This window comes from Pezoporus wallicus, unplaced genomic scaffold (genome assembly GCF_028554395.1).
Source record: "Pezoporus wallicus isolate ANWC-B61680 ecotype Strahan unplaced genomic scaffold, APGP_CSIRO_Pwel_v1 contig_7066, whole genome shotgun sequence".
Lineage (NCBI taxonomy): Eukaryota > Metazoa > Chordata > Aves > Psittaciformes > Psittacidae > Pezoporus > Pezoporus wallicus.
In genome coordinates this window covers 305,504-321,016 of record NW_026640426.1, presented here as the reverse complement: position 1 = coordinate 321,016, position 15,513 = coordinate 305,504, and the positions used below count along the sequence as shown (strand labels likewise).

Sequence of the window (15,513 nt, the reverse complement as noted above, 5' to 3'; positions counted from 1 at the left end):
GAGAAATAAACCCTGAAAATAGGAAAAAACTGACCCCCAAATTATGGTGTCAAAACAGTCATGCCTTGGTATTTTATCCTTCGCTCTTTTAAGAGTAAAAAAAGCTTCTACTAGAAGAGATTAATGGATAATGTGCTCCAAGATGGAAAAGAAACATTTAGACAGCATTCTGAAGTACAACAGATTAAGTTTACTCTATTATTCTCCAGCTATTTAACACAGAAGATTTTTAATCAGTCAAAATATCAGTGTGAATAATTATATGCTATAAGGATGTCCTACTGGTCTGTATCTCTCAACCCAGTCTGACTAGCAGTTTTAGTCTATACCTGAAAAGTCTCTCCTGGTGGAAGTTTTGTCAATGTTTAAGTTTGGAGAGAAAAATAAGGTGAAATCTGTCTAGGTTAAAAAAAAAAAAAAAAATCAAATGTTCTGAAAGGGCATAGTGCCAATAAACTCCTGATCCTGTCTAAAAGACAGTTCCTGCTACTGCCCAGCTGCGTGTGCCCATTTAGTGACCTGCTTCAAAGGCACATTACAATCACTGGCAATGCCAACTGCCCAGAGAACAGAGCAGGGTATGCAACACTCAGTGCTGGTCATTAATCCCCAAGACCGTACCCTGGTTATAACAGTAGACATTGCTCAGGAGGATGCCATCCTCCAAGAAGGCATTGGTCTTTTTCTCATCAGCAAAAGGAGATTACCCGACCTTAAACAGCACATACATCTCAGACTCCTAATTTCAGGCGTGGGGAGAACTTCATGAGATCTACATGTTACCCATCTTCCACAATATCTGTTTTCTTAAACTGTAAATGGACTAAGAAATAAAAAAAAAAATGTTTATAAAATCTCTGGAGATGAACAACACTGAGAATTAAGACCAGGTTGCTGTCCTCCTACTAAAGACAAGTTCAGATAAAAGCGATCTTCAATGAAACCAGGTAATAAAATCACAACTGTAGGTCTCCAACAAGTGCTCAATGCACGTCTCAGAGAAAAAAAATAAAGGAACCTACTTAGGCTGATCAAAAAAAAAGAAATACAGTGGAGGAGTAAAATTTTGTATAGGTAGTTCTTGTCCCTCTCTTTATTTTGTGTAGGACCACCAAAAATACTGTTGAAATGCTTTCTTACAAATTCAGTAACAAGTCACTTCTGGAAAATGTAATGAGACCTACTTCTGATCCCAAATAAGTGGTCAGCTGAATAAAATGGGCAGTGGGAAGTTACATTACACTAACATAACTAAACTTAAAAATTTTGGTTAACCCTAAAACAAGCCACATTGCCAAATAGACATTAATTGAAGGCCAACTGCTATGGCACATGTCCTCAAAGCTACTGCAGCTTTTAATCCCTACAGAGCAGCTGCGCAGTCTCCAAGGGGTTCTCCCTTTTTAAGAATAACACAACCACATAACAGAAGGAATAAATAAGAAGAAATTTTCCACTGCTGAAACTGTATGGGAAAAGAACAACATGACATACATTTGGCAGTTTCTCTTTGACTTTAGACTGCAACAGTAGTATGTTAAGAATGATAGAAATGCGTTCAGAACACCTAAAAAGTACAGTCACAGTCATGGCTATTAGTAGTTAGTATTCAGGCCTAGAAAACACTTAAGCAATCAATATCTTACCAGCACGCAAAGGAGAACAACTTCAAATGTATTACAACTCCCCAGGAGATAATTACCTAATAACTATAGCCATTTATTAAATAATCTGATTTTCTCTTCACCTCTATGTATCATATTCATTAGCATCAATCGCTTCCTCAAGTCACATACATTTATGCTCTATTAAAGGGACCCTTTAAGTGTTAAACACCTCAGTTTCAGCCTTACAGCACTTTGGAGGCAAACTGTCTGAAGTGTCCTGAATTCCTACACGTAACTAAGGACTGGATAGATACGTTCAAAAAAACATAGCCCATAGATACTTGCATCTCACAGATTTTGATCACCCACTGCTGGAATAAGAAACACTGTTCTCAGCAATTGTACTCCCCAGCTTCTGAAACATCTATTTGCTGCTGACCTATGACTTAGTCCTTGAAAGCAAGAGACAGAAAACCAACACTGACCAACTCTGAAGTTGTTTGTTGGTTTTAGGCTTTTTTCCTTAACCTTGGGTTAAACAGTGGCTATCAAAATTCAAAACTTATCTATTTGTACTGTACTTCAATATTATATTTTTCTTAATATAAAACTGTGAATCAACTAAGGCTACTTGTGCTTTACAATTTTATATTGATATATTCACATATATGAAAATTTGATAACCACCTCTTCTATTTGTACAGTCAATAAAATAAAATAAATAAGCACAAACACAACAAATTAAAAGGAGCAATTTAAGTTGTCTCATTCTTGAACGTTATCTACTGGGAGAACCTGTCACAGCAGGGACAACAGCTATGCAGGAGCTCCCCTGACCAAACATGAGAGAAGAGGCAACTGCCTGACAGCACAACAGAGCTGGATACATTGTAAGCAGCTGCACAACTGGAAGTATTTGTGCAATAGCACAAAGTAATACATTGCTACAACAGTTCTAAAAACAATGGTAACCCGTTGTACTTAAGGACAAATTTCTATCTTTAAGAAATAATCTAAGCCACATTTATAGTCAAGTCCTGTCCCATCCCCAACATTCACCAGGTAGCTTTCTTATTTTAAAAGTAGTTCTTACAGCCTTATTCCCACAGTTGCATGTAGTATCTATGAGGGGCTGTATACAGTTAGTGACTTAGAACAGCTATCTAAAAACCACAGCTTTAATGAATCTTGCATTCATTTATCAGTGAGCCTGGGCAAGTAACACATTCTTTACAACTCTTCATTCTTTCAATTGAAAAATAAATTGTTTCTTATTCCCAAAGCTATGTTAATAACTGGGGAAAAAAATAAAATCCTAGGCTATGGTAAAATAGATGCAATCTGAAACCCACTGATGTCACTGACATAACCCAGTCTCAAACATGAGCACAACTAGGTATTTAATTATGAAAATAAACTACTAATTATGTCAAGCAGCTACGTGTTTTGCTGGCAGTGAGAACATTCACAACTAGCACTACTTCAATACTAGCAAGCAGAGCAAGACTGAACCACCTAATTAATTTTAATTTCTTTTACATTGTTAACATAGTGCTAGCTTTAACAGATCTGCCAACCCTTAACATGTTTATATGACTATGTCATCCCTAACCACCTGCATCCTTAACTGCCACCCTTTCCATAGGGAACCAGCTGTGGCCTTCTTCATTGTGTAACAATATAGAATTCCAACAACTAGTCCCAGTATTCAGAATGAGAATTATTTTTTTTTTTAATGCGGAAATCACAATCTGGAAAAAGACAAGAAGATCAGAGAACAGGACAAAACCTGACTTTAGAAAGCAATGCCTTACAGAGTTGGCACATACATAATATACAAGCACATGCAGTCTTTACTATCTGTCATGCCCAGTATCTTTAATCTATTAGCCCACTGACATTTGTATAACTACATTTTTAGATGTGTCCCAGAGGAAAATCAGCAGTTTTCTTTAAATTAATAAATAAATAAATAAAAAAGCCTCCACAAGCACACTGAAGGTGAATTTCAGTCATACTATCTGAATCAGCCAGTCAGCCAGCACAAAGGTACTGCAAGACAAATCAAATGCAGTTCCAGACTAGCCACAAAATGCTTTTCTTTGCACAGGGATGATTAATGCGATGAAATATGTTATGCATAATAAAGGACAGTAAGCCATTAGTTCCACAGTAGTGAAGCAACTTTTCTGAAGAACAAGGGAGTTTTTAATGTTTCTTTCCCCTTTAATCTAAAGAGAATCTACAACTAACAGTTGTCTTTATAGAGAGAAAGCAAAATGGCATTAAAGTTCTTTCTATCAGGCTTCATCTAAAGAACAAGTGTTAACAGTCTCTCGTACATTCACTAATATTATGACCTTACAGATGCAGATATTGCACACATGACAAAAAACAAAACCTGCTTTAAAAAAAAAAGCAAGGACATGAACATACTAAAAAGAATAGAAACTTCAGGCAATTTTTTTTTTCTATTCCTGATGCTAGATAAATCTTACACAAGTAATCTCTCTGTAGAACCTGAAAAAGTAAAGCAAAGCTTCTCAAGAATTTGTTTCCTTGACAACATCAACAGACCAAGAGAGCTAAGGAACTGAAGTCATAAGGTGCCTTGTAGCTTTGTTAGCAGATTATTAAAAAAAAAATAGCAGTATCAAAGATGCATCTATAAAGCTAGACTGCCAGAAAAGAAGCAAAGTCAGACTGATATTATTTATATTTTTAAACAGCAAAAAACTTCACAATTTCTCAACTGTTTTAAAAAAAAAAAAGGATACTTCCATAATGTATTACAGTCACTTAAGGACTTAAAACTATCCTAGGTCAACATTTTCCAAGCACTAAAATCTTAACATTTTCACCAGCAATCCCACTGAAGTATCCAAAAGGGGGATAACACCATCGTACATTTCTCCCATCTCAGGTGACATTGTGATGTTAAGACTGCACAGTAGCTGCCCACACAGATCCTACACATAATTGGAGGGCTTATTTTATGACATTATCAGTTAGACTTTGTTAGAGACACTACTTCATAGACATCTCTATGACTGTTTCTACCTTGGCAGAGTGGCATCCTGGAGGGGAGGACAAGATTGCTTATTTCTCTACTATAGGCTATTTCAGATACACTTAGTACACAGCTGGAAGAGTTCTCAGTAGAAAGGAAGTGAAGAATCCAGCCATTCAGGACAGATGGGTTTCTAAGAAAAATAGATAAAAACTTAATATTCTTGATTTTTCTGTAAGTAGTGACACAAGTAACTAAAACTCTTTTTAGGTAACATGAGAAACCAGAATCTTTTCTTCTGTATCACCATTAAGAATACACAGAAGTCACTTTCCACCCTTTTGAATTTCCAGAGAAAGAGAGGTTTTTGAAATAACACTGTCACAAAAGCCATGCCCCCAGTGCATGTCACCTGCGGCCACTTTGCTCCTATTGGTCAATGTCAACCAAATTTCACAGAGGCTTCAGTATTTTTCCCCTCAAGACTTGATCAAACTAAGCAGCTGAATAAAAAACACGGCAGAAGCTTCAAAGGAAGAGAAATTGAAGAGGATCTACACCCAGCCTCAAGATACAGCCAGACTCCATTAACTCTACAGCTCTTAGAAGAGCTATATTTTCTGAATTTTTCTCTAATTCCCAATTCTAGGGGGGAACACAGGCATATTAGCTGTGCCATGAAATAACAATCTTCACCGGCTCTTCTCCCCCATAGCCACATCCTCCAATATGACCTTAAAGCAGTCAAAAATGCTTTGCAAGACCACCTGAGGTACTACTTTTGTATTCTTTAACTAGATAGTAATTCAGGAGACATTTCCAAGTGTAAAGAAAAATTAATGCCCTTACGGAACTGAAAACCTAACGCAGAAGCTGAAAGGTTCACTGTATTTTTGCCCGGGGGGGGGGGGGGGGGGCTGGTTTTGGTTGGCTGGTTGGTTTTGGGTTTTAGTTGGTTTTGGTTTGGGGCTTTCGTTTTGTGTTCTTTTTAGCATCAGTTTTCACACAAGTGTTAAGATAAATTCTGATCCAAAGCAGCGCTGATTTTAGTTCTTGTTACTGAGAAGGGAAAAAAAAAAAACAATGGCCTATCAAACAGCACAGAGATCAGGATGGTGTTATTTATACAGAAAATGTACTCCTTTGAAAAAAAATCCTTTGAGGCACAAGAGTGTGTCAATTACTAAAAACATAAAATAAACTATACAAGTCATCTCCAGCTGTGGATTCTGAGAAAGTGAACAAAGACATTACGAGGATCTCTGTTTCCCTGACAACAGCATTGCTGGAAACAAAATAATTAAAAAATACATCTCTATGTAGCAGTGATTTCCAACCATATCTAGGTATTAACATGCCAAATGTGGAACAACCCTTACCTACACATACCTTTGGGATGAAGAGACCAAAATCCACCACCTTCAAGGACTGTTCTTTGCTGACTTGTGTTAATGGCTTTTGCAGAACAGTTGCGTGAGAGCTAGCTATTACATCTTCACCTGCATTATCATCTAGCCATAAGCACAATCAGAAGCTTTAACTTCTGGTCAAGCACATGCCTCCCATTAGCAAGCTTAGTGATTCAAAAAAATATACTTACTTCTAAATGGACAAGGGAAGAAGGCCAGAACAAGGCATCATAATAGCTTCGCTATTTCAGAATAGTTTAGACAGCGGCCTCTTCAACAAGAAAGCAAAGCTTTTCTCACACATATAGGTAAGCAGCACACAAGCTCTGGAACATAGGTGTTTGTCACTTCCAAGATAAAGGCGAGAACTGGTTATTTTTAAAATAAAGGATTAGAAACATACCAACATCAGATATATCTTTTCTAAGTTCCAGTTAAAGTGGAATATATGTATTAAATGGTATGACTGCCCCAAATTCTCATCTTATGCATTAGCTACAGTCAAAGGAGCATTGCCACAATTAGATTTTAAAATTAATCTAAAAATTGCAATACTTAGGGTACCAGCAGCATGATAGCTAATAATACTTAGTGAAGACTTTGAATCTAGACTAGCAGTGACAGGGCTATGGCCATTTGACAGCTATGCATGAGTGTATAGGAGATATCCTGGCAGTTTAAATTTATTCCTCATTAAAAACACATGCATCTGACAGAACAGTGAAAGAAACACTGCCTATTTCAAGTTAATTGTGTGCAGAATGGTTGAAAACTGAAATGTTGGTTTGTTACCTCGAGGCAGAGTAATAGCAGTAACTAGGAAATCTGCATTGCTACCATCAGTGCTACACATATTATATGGATGAATGGAGGTTACCATGTTCCACTGCTTTCAGTCCAATACAAAGGACCAAGAATAAGAAATTCCTGGAATAAATTACTATGCTATCTTTCTCCTAATGAACACACAACTGCAAAATACTAAAAGGTTTTGAAAGTATGAATAAAAATGGTATTTATCATAGTATTTGATATATTCCTGGAAGCAAAATCATTAAATATCACTATTATGGGTAATATACCACTCTTGATCTAATGATCACCAAGTCTCATAAAACTGCAGAAATAGCTGAAAGAGAACTCTTCAGATATCAAGCTACAAAGATTAATGACTTTGGAGCTCAGAAATCCCCTGATTTGAAAATAAGCCGAGACCAGAAGAGGACTTAAAGGCACTATAAACCTTTGATTTGCTCTTTTTCTCTAGGCATCAGCTTATGGACCCTACTAGAGACTGACTACTGGGCTTAGACAGAGCCTTGGTCTGACTGAACCAGTACAGCTGTTCTTGTGTTCTTAGTCATGAGAAGTAGGCAACACCTCTGCTCAACAGGCTGACATTTTTAACTAATTTTAAAGACTTTTATTTTCCTTGTACAGATTTAGCTACAGATTTATAGATTAAATGGAAATACAGTTCAACCAGTCAAGTAGGGAAAAAAATACATTAGAAAAACTTCCAAAAATGTGTACAAATCATCCCATTAAAGGGCTATTAATATACATTTTGTGTACTGAAGAATCACATTACTTTCTTTTCTTGGTCCTGTTCATCAATGGAGGATGAAAGCGCTGAAAATTTTAAAAAAAAACAAAACTTTGCAACAGATAGAACACCTGCTGTAATGCTCTAAACAGAAAATCAGGAACACATAAATATAAGTTTAAAGATTATATGAAGATGTTACCCTAATTTTAAGACAAAAGAGGAAATACGGAATAATGGTATGGGAGGCTTGAAGTATGAACAATTTCTAAAAAGCCAAGTCCAGTATCAGTAACTGGTGAAAATGCTTACATCTCTGTGGCTATGTAATTACAAGGTCTTCCAAATAAAAAATACTAACAATACGAATGCAAGATAGTGGTTTCTGCAATTGGTAAACATGTCTTGGAAGAGACATGCTACCTAAGGCAAATAGCTGTATTCAACAGTAACCTATGATTTTGGATTCTATATTTGGGGTTCTAAACCAAAAACATGTTAACTATTCACACTATGGAAACATAGTAGTAATTGTGTTGAGTCTCAAAATTTATGGAAAAAATACTAGATGAGATACTAAAATCACAAACACTATTTTGGGGTTTTAAGTAGGCAAAACCAAAAACAAGAGTAGTACCCTAATTTTCATTTACAGCAGCTATTCAAACAGAAGATAGATAAGAAGTGTTATCCAAAGAAAACAAATTTAATCAGTTGTGTTTCACAATCCTTAAAATGTATACTTAAAGTAAAAACATAAGCCACTGACAATACATTTAAAATGCAATAGTGAACAGCACTGTCACAGCAAGAGTTTTCAACAGTACTTTCACTAAGAATCGGGTTTCTTGCCCCTTTCTCCAACTACCTAGACTGGAAGTACTATCTGCTTCACCTCCTTGGAATTCTAAGAAAATAGAAGGTAAAAGACTTGTCAAAGCCTAAATCTAAGCTTCCCTCCCCCATTCCTTACAAATTTAATATTTAGCATGGAATATTCGTGTATTAATGCTCCGGATTTGAAGAGCTGTGGGCAATTAATCTGCAATATGTATCACTTCCCATATGAAACTCTACCTTAATTCCAGGTTTCTACGAAATCTTCTTATACTTTTTGCAACACAAGCATAAACTTTCAATTTTGGTCTTTCAGCACACAACATGGAGGCAAACATTAAATCGTTCCAGTCTTTAGAGGCACAGTTCAGCCACCATCCCTTTTTAAAATGCTGAGGAGTCCCATCTGCTGGTAGAAGTATTACTCTAGAGAATTACAGCCCTGAGCGGGTGATTTTTTTTTTTCAATTGTACCACTTGATAACTGGGTTTTTTTAAAACGCAGCCATACACAAAAAAAATAAGAGCAAATATTTTAAACGAAAATATAAAATTCACTGAAATAGTACATGAAAATTTTAAGAGGAAAATAAGTACATAAGAATGGATAAAAGATGAAAAACTGCAAAACTGTTTGGCTAAATACTACAAAAATTGCATTCAACTAAAGATCTTTTTATTTAAGCACAACTTAAACTACCATACTGAGTCAGATATGCTTAGACAGAACTCTTAGTTCTGAGAAATCTCCACCAATATTGGACTATTCAAAAGATATATGTCTCGATGCATAGGTTGAATGTAAGGATTAAACCCAAGATATTTACCCATTAAAACATTCAGTCACATTTATTCACATGACTAACTGGAAGTAGAGTTTTGCGGCCATGGATTGCCTACTCGCTCTGATCATACAGGGACTTTAGGCTTCTGTTTTGAGTTTTATCTGAATCACATGTTGAAAATAACTAGTGCAAACATCCTGAGTGTCTGTAAATTTCCATTAAACAGGACCACCTTCCACTGCCCAGATTTAAGCTAGCAATTCTAAGCAGGTGTTTTTGGATGAAAACAGCAAAAAAGGTAAGCTGTGGGAAGGTACAGGATCAGGAAAAAAAAAAAAGTGCATCTGTATCTTCAGTCAGTTGCTTTATGCTTATATCAGAAAATGCAGAACTTCAGGCAGCAGCGGGCTGTCACAGTCATTACAAATTTATGGACTTGTGACCCTAGAAAGTTGAAGAAATTAGTTTCGTAACATCAAGTCAATACTTTATCTAAACGTGCCCTCTACTGGCCTGAAAGGTACTTGCGTAAAGGTGCAAACTGAAGATCCTACTGCTCATACCATTACAGTCTTCAACTTCATTAATAACAACAGGAAGCATTCATGGGTATTTCTTTACAGGTAACCTTCCAAAATACAGAAGTGTGTTTTCATATACTTTGTAACAGTCACAGTATTACTTTATTAACTTTTTACTCACATGCTCTGAAGTATTGCCGCCTTTTATATTAAATTACCATGGTTTGGGGCACCTAGAGCAAGTAAATTTCTTCAAAAAACAACTTTAATGTTAAGGAATGCTTCCAAACAGTAATCTTTCTTTCTGCTTAGAATACAAGACAGGCTATTACTTCCATTTTTTAATAATTTTACATTGCAGAAACAACTTTGATTTTAGATTGTTTTACCAAACTTAATACATCCATAATTCCTCTTATCAGCAAAATGAGCCTCTGGGGTAGTAAACAAATATTAAGCATATTGTGTAACAGTTTAAAATAAAAAGTCAAATTCAGACATATTGAAGTTAGAGGTGCATAAAGTTTCATACAGTCCTAATTTAAATTGCTATTTACCAAAACCATCCATCAGTACTTTTTGCATATCTTAGTGTCTTCCTTCTAAGTCAGTTCTTCAAGTAACACCCAAGATTTAACTTATTCAATAGATCAAAGAATACCTGCAAAGAAAAACAAAAGTACTTTTTTCCTCCATTTAATCTTTAAGAGAAAGACATAAAAAAATCTTGGGAAAGAACATGAAGGAGGAATTACCCACAGTTCAAAGTATTCAGGCTTTGGTGTGATATGTTATGCTGACTACAGAAACAGTGAAGTTATTATAACTGAAGATAAGGCAACTGAGAGGAGTAAATTTGATTCATGCTATAAATCTGGACTTTTCTGCAAGCATCAGTGATTTAATAGACACTAGGAGAAAAAAGCAAAAACTCTGTCCAACATTCAAGAACATCACTGCTTCAAAGATGAAAAGTGAGCACATATAGGGTCCCATGGCAAAACTGGGGAAAGAGAAAAAAAAAAAACTAAGAGAAGTCATACAAAAGCCAAACTAAATGAAACTCCAAATCTCCACTACAAGTTAATCAGCAAAATAGTTTAAAAGAAACAAACAATCTCAATTTTAAGAAGAGAATTTAACAGTATTTTTCCTACGTGAAATCAGAATTTAAAATCAGGTTTTAAAGTTCTAAAACCTCTCCTGAGGTTTTAGAAGCATGCTGATACAATGGGTGTTCTTCTCTTTACTTATTAAGGCTTAATTTAAAGGGTCAAATTTTAAAATAATTGTACCTGCTATGTTAAATACAATAAAGCATGCCTTCCACCAAGAAGGACACTTTCTGTATGCTCTTATCAAAACCATGTGCCTGTGTAAACCCACTTCAGACTACCATTTGAACCCAGAGGTGGCATTAGCCCTGTATCTGGGAAAACACACACATAAAATACTTTTATATTACACAATGTTAAAATAAGACTCATTGGACTAAATTAATACACAAAAAAACTGAAGTCAAATTTGCTAAAGGAGGAAATCTCACTTTAAGTACTGAACAATTAACCCTTGAAACAACGTTAAAGTGGGAAGACTCCTTAGATCATGCCAGGACATCTTTCTGGGATGCAAAACATCAGTTCAGATGAAAAACTGAACTGTCAGACCTTAGGCCTGACAGAAAGGTAAAGTTCCTCAAAATATTATCCCACTATTGGCAGTCAATTGTTTAATGACTGAAGGCAAAATCTGTAGTCAGACCATGGTGCCTATGGCCATTGTGAAACTAAAGTAGAACATAATGAAAACATTAATACACATCACAAGAAATGACCCAGCAGAAATATAACTTAAGATCTGAAACACTGACATGCCCAATACAAATTAAAAAAAAAAAAAAAAAAAAGTAGGTATAGTGAAGGATCAGGCTGCAAGTTCATAACTTGCAAATGTACTTAAAAGCAACTCCTCACATTCCGAATACACTGGAACTGTTAAACACACAGACGCAACTATGTTATTCCCAGATCATTATTTAATGGCGCACTTTAAAGTTTGATGATTGATCCGCAAAACATCTTGTTCTACATTACCTTGACTGTTTTGTCCATAGAAGCAGAGAGAAGCATGTGACTTTGTTCCCGTACAGGACACCACTGGATTTCATTGACAGGGCCACTGTGTTTAGACATGAATATTAAGCTTTTGGGGACTTCAGTTAATTTATATTTGGATCCCAAATATGGCTTAATTAATTCAGAGATCTTTCTCAAAGTCTGCTCTCTTGATATGCCTAGCTTAACATTGCAATCTGAGTTTTCTCTCTGATCACATTCTTTTTTCTCAGGCATACTGGAATTTTCTTGACGCAACCTTTTAGGGATATACGGTCTAATCCCTTTTATGGCAGTAGTACTGTCTTTATGTATTCTCTTGTGGGAAACACCATTTCCAGAGTTTGTTGAAGAGCTTGATGCTTGTTCATAGTTTTTGTAGGACATACATAATGCAGTATGGCCAGAGTATGCTCTCTTACAATAAGGAGATGTCAAATCCGCATTGTTATTCTGTACATAATGCTCAGAGGCATCTTCACAAGCAGTGCTTGTGCCAGAACAGTCCATGTTCCCAGTAGGCTGCATTTCATATGTAGATTTTGTACCCAAACTACCAGGTGCAAAGTACTGAACACAATTCACAGAAGAACTTGGCTGGCTTGCTTGTTTGATGGAAGTATTGGGGACTTCAGTGTTTTCAGTTTCTGTCTCAGAGTCTGAATCATCGTAAGCAACCAGTGACAAACTCATTATGGCTAGACACAGCAGACTCCAGAAATCTCTGTGCTGGAATCCTCCAAAAATGTGATCTAAAATAAAGAATCAATTATTCAGAGCAAAATCTATTAGTCTGCAACTTGAGTAACGTAAGGATATAAATATGCTTTCTTTCACAGAAAAACCTGTAACTTTTATTACTCTTTATTAATGGAATTTATTCCTCTATTATAACACATGTGCACATTCAATTATGCACCACCATTTGCCTCCAAGCACTTTACATACATTTTTAATGCACTGCAGAGATGCATTTGCATACCATAAAACAATGAAAATGAGTATGAAAAGGAAAACAAACTTGCAAAATAAGTACTGCAAATCACTTTCACCTTACTTGCAGCAGCACTTCCTCTCATACGTAGAAAAAAAGATGGTAATTAATTATGCAGTGTTTTGGTGTGTACATTTCAAATAATACAAATACTACAACTATTTTGGAGTCGGTCTAACAATATATATTTCTTAACAGGGCAGATGACTTGAAAGAAGTATGAAGGGGTTCAACTGGCAACTAAAAAAGTAAACGTGTTTTTGACCCTATGATTCTACAACCCATTCAGCAGTCTTCCAGTGTGAGGAAATTCTCCAAATGTATACACACAGCAAGGTCAGCACAGCCTTTATTCTTACAGGATGGAATTATGCCAGAAACTATGCTGAATTTGCTGTTTGCATTTACTTACAGAAAAATAAGAGCATAGATGCTTGTTTACTGTGGAATAAATTTTTCCAAAGTGTCTGTGAATTAGAAATCTCATACAGAGACAGTGTATGTAACATGTTGAATAACTCACCACCATAACAATCCCACCAAGCTTCTGCTAATAATTTGGATGAAGCATGTGGACTATAGGGTTAACTACATTCAAATAATTCATGTGTCTGCAGAAATAATCTTTCACATTCTGCTGTTTATAGTCAAGAAGTATTGCTAACTTTCAGTTGCTAAGATTGAATAAATGGGACATTTCATTTCTGCTTTGTTTCCTTGCCCAGCTGTTAGCACTCATTATGCTAAAGTGATTTAACCCACACCACTTTGAGATCAGCTGCTGAAATTTTTAGTTTAGGTCAACATATAAACTGTCCTTAAAAGCATCTTGATTAAAATGAGAATGCTGTATGAAAGTCAGTATCTACGTAAGCATCTGCAGAACTGATGCCACAAATGTAGGTCCTCCAAATACTACTCCAGGAGTAGTACTACTCTGGAATTTGTAAAGATTACTCACTGAACTTCAGAATTAGATCTATTTGAATTAAAACAAGAATGCTTCACTTAATCTACAGAAGTGTTACATTACTGGCTATGGTCTAAATTCTGTAATGAAATTCCAAGCACAAACGTGGAAGACAGGTTCCTATGAACCTCATAACAGATCTTTCCAAGATAAGTGATCAAGAGTTTAACTGGAACAAGGTGACCAACATTTTGGCACATAAAAGCATCAAGGTCTCCCTCTAGAGGACATTTTGTCTGTATCTGAAGTTTATGACAGCTGAAAGTGAGAGCAACTAAGAGCAAGGAAAAGTTCTTTTTCTAATAATACAACTTCCTTTATTAAACCAGCATCTCACTTAAACAGCGTAAAGGAAAAAAATAAGTAGTGATTCAGGAAAACTTAAATAATAATTCAAAAACAGTAAATTGAAGACTAGTAGTAAATTGAAATTTCTCAGCAAATCAATAGTAACTTTGAAGGACTCCAATAATTGAAACAAGTAGTTACTATTTGTATTGCAGTGCTGGAAACAGGATGCAGGCAAAAAGCATCGTGTTTAAGGAAAAAATAGAGTAAGAAGCTGACCTCTGGCTGAAAGCTATAAATGAAGATACACAACTGGATTGGGTTGGACTTTCAAAGTTACTGGAGTTTGGTTTAACACCAAGAAAAACCCTAAGCTGAGATTCAGAGAGGGTGTCTTGCACATGCAAGGTTAAAAAAGTTTCCTATGACATACTGGAATGAAGCTGTCCCATTACGTTTGGTTAGTAACGGGTCAGGTAACTCCTTCCCCTCACACACATCACTCATAAGCATTAGTATTTTTGTAACAACACCACAACTCTGCCATCTTAAGATTTCCCATTCAACATCTGCTTCTAAAGAAACACCACCCCAAAGTTTATCATAGTGCCCCAACTAAAGAAAAACACAGGGGAAAAAAGGCAGAATGTACTTCACTGGAAACATACTGTAAGTAGACCGAATTTATTAACAAGAATTACAATGCACTGAGCTAACAAGGAAGTTTATGAAGTTTCGGTTGTCTTTTTCCCATGGCCGATTTATCCGAACGCATTAAATGAAAGAGCGTTAGGCTTGCACGCACAACGCCACACACCAGCTAAGAAACCACGAAAGTCACTCTAGATACGACATAAGAGGTAGGAGCAGCACTGCCAGCCGCTCACGGCGGGATTAACTCGCACCCCGGCCGGACAGCCCCGAGTCCTCTCCAAGAGCTTCCTCGCTCCCGCCGCCCCACAGCCCCGAGGCGGGGAGAACGACCCCCAACCCAAAGCCCGAACTGCCCCGCCCGCAGGAGCAGTACACCGGTCTCCAGGGCACCCCGACCCCGTTTCCTTCCCGTCTCTCCCGGCACGAGAACCGTTGTCGCTCCCTCCACTCATACGCACTGTGCACCCACCGGCCGAGGGCACTAGTGGGGCCACCTCTACCGCTGTCCCTCCGCAGAGCCCGGCATCGTGCCCAGGGCCGCCCCGCTCCACCCTACGGGTACCTACACCGTACCGGCCGCTTAGGCCGCAACTCACCAACCAGCCTACAGAGGCTCCGTGTTTAAAAGCTCGCCGGGTGGAAACAAGGCGTTCCGTGCAAACCGTTCCACGTGTAACAGTTTTTGACTAGGGGCCGCCTCTTGGGAAGAGCAGGGGTTAGTTTGCGGTTGTCTGTGCGTATAAGAGCTCTTCTACCACCGTTGTGGGCGATGTAGAGG

General features: G+C 37.0%; 1 protein-coding gene across 2 annotated transcripts in view; it reads right to left on the bottom strand.

Moving 5' to 3' along the window:
* The window catches only part of WDR25 (WD repeat domain 25), a 66,439-nt gene extending 52,349 nt beyond the window's left edge, over positions 1-14,090 (bottom strand). Inside the window, exon 1 of one of the 2 annotated variants that reach the window (XM_057418941.1) lies at positions 11,809-14,090. In XM_057418941.1, coding sequence (XP_057274924.1) covers positions 11,809-12,522 — 714 coding nt within the window. In that variant the 5' untranslated portion in view covers positions 12,523-14,090. The remainder of the gene's footprint in view (positions 1-11,808) is intronic. The other variant, XM_057418940.1, reaches the window with a different exon arrangement.
* Between the last annotated feature and the right edge of the window lie 1,423 nt (positions 14,091-15,513).